Raw genomic sequence first — 608 nt, 5'->3', positions numbered from 1 at the left:
CTCACACTCACACACACACACACACACACACACACACACTCACAGATAATTTCTGACTCTTATTGTTCTTCAGGCTCTGCTGCAAGTGGCTAAAAACCTCTTCACGCACCTCGGTGAGTCAGGAATAATCTGAACGTCAGCGTGAATCAACACTGACTGACTCTTTTTACCATATCATAATTCATGTTCCTGATCTGATTGTCAGTGATTCATCAATGACGTCATTATCAAGAAAAACATGTTTCTTTTCATAATCTTTCTTCTATATTTAATAACTGTCTCCACCTCTGAAATGACGATCATTTTTGCTGATGTCATCCAGGCCGTATGATGCTGGTTAATGTTAATTAGTAGTCTGTTATCTGTAGTTTGTTTTACGTTGCCGTTTTAGGTGATGCATCTTTATAAAATCTTTAATCAATATTTACTTAGTAATTTAATGCTGGATAAAGTGGTAACACTTTACGATAAGGTTCCATTAGTTAACATGAGTTAACTGCACAAGATAACATCAACTAACAATGAAAAATAGCATTTATTAATCTTAGTTTAATAACATTTATTAATAGCTGTTAATGTTTATTTTAAAAGTAAACTTGCTACATGAT

General features: G+C 33.6%; 1 protein-coding gene across 1 annotated transcript in view; it reads left to right on the top strand.

Annotated features, from left to right (window-relative positions):
* The window catches only part of pde2a (phosphodiesterase 2A), a 50,358-nt gene that overhangs the window by 36,579 nt on the left and 13,171 nt on the right, over positions 1-608 (top strand). Inside the window, exon 13 of the mRNA XM_016503588.1 lies at positions 74-113. Within this exon, the coding sequence (XP_016359074.1) occupies positions 74-113 (40 nt within the window). The remainder of the gene's footprint in view (positions 1-73; positions 114-608) is intronic.

The sequence above is a fragment of the Sinocyclocheilus anshuiensis genome, unplaced genomic scaffold (genome assembly GCF_001515605.1).
Source record: "Sinocyclocheilus anshuiensis isolate Anshui unplaced genomic scaffold, SAMN03320099.WGS_v1.1 scaffold2416, whole genome shotgun sequence".
Lineage (NCBI taxonomy): Eukaryota > Metazoa > Chordata > Actinopteri > Cypriniformes > Cyprinidae > Sinocyclocheilus > Sinocyclocheilus anshuiensis.
The sequence above is the reverse complement of the archived record's forward strand: the minus strand, read 5'-3'. Positions and strand labels throughout refer to the sequence as shown.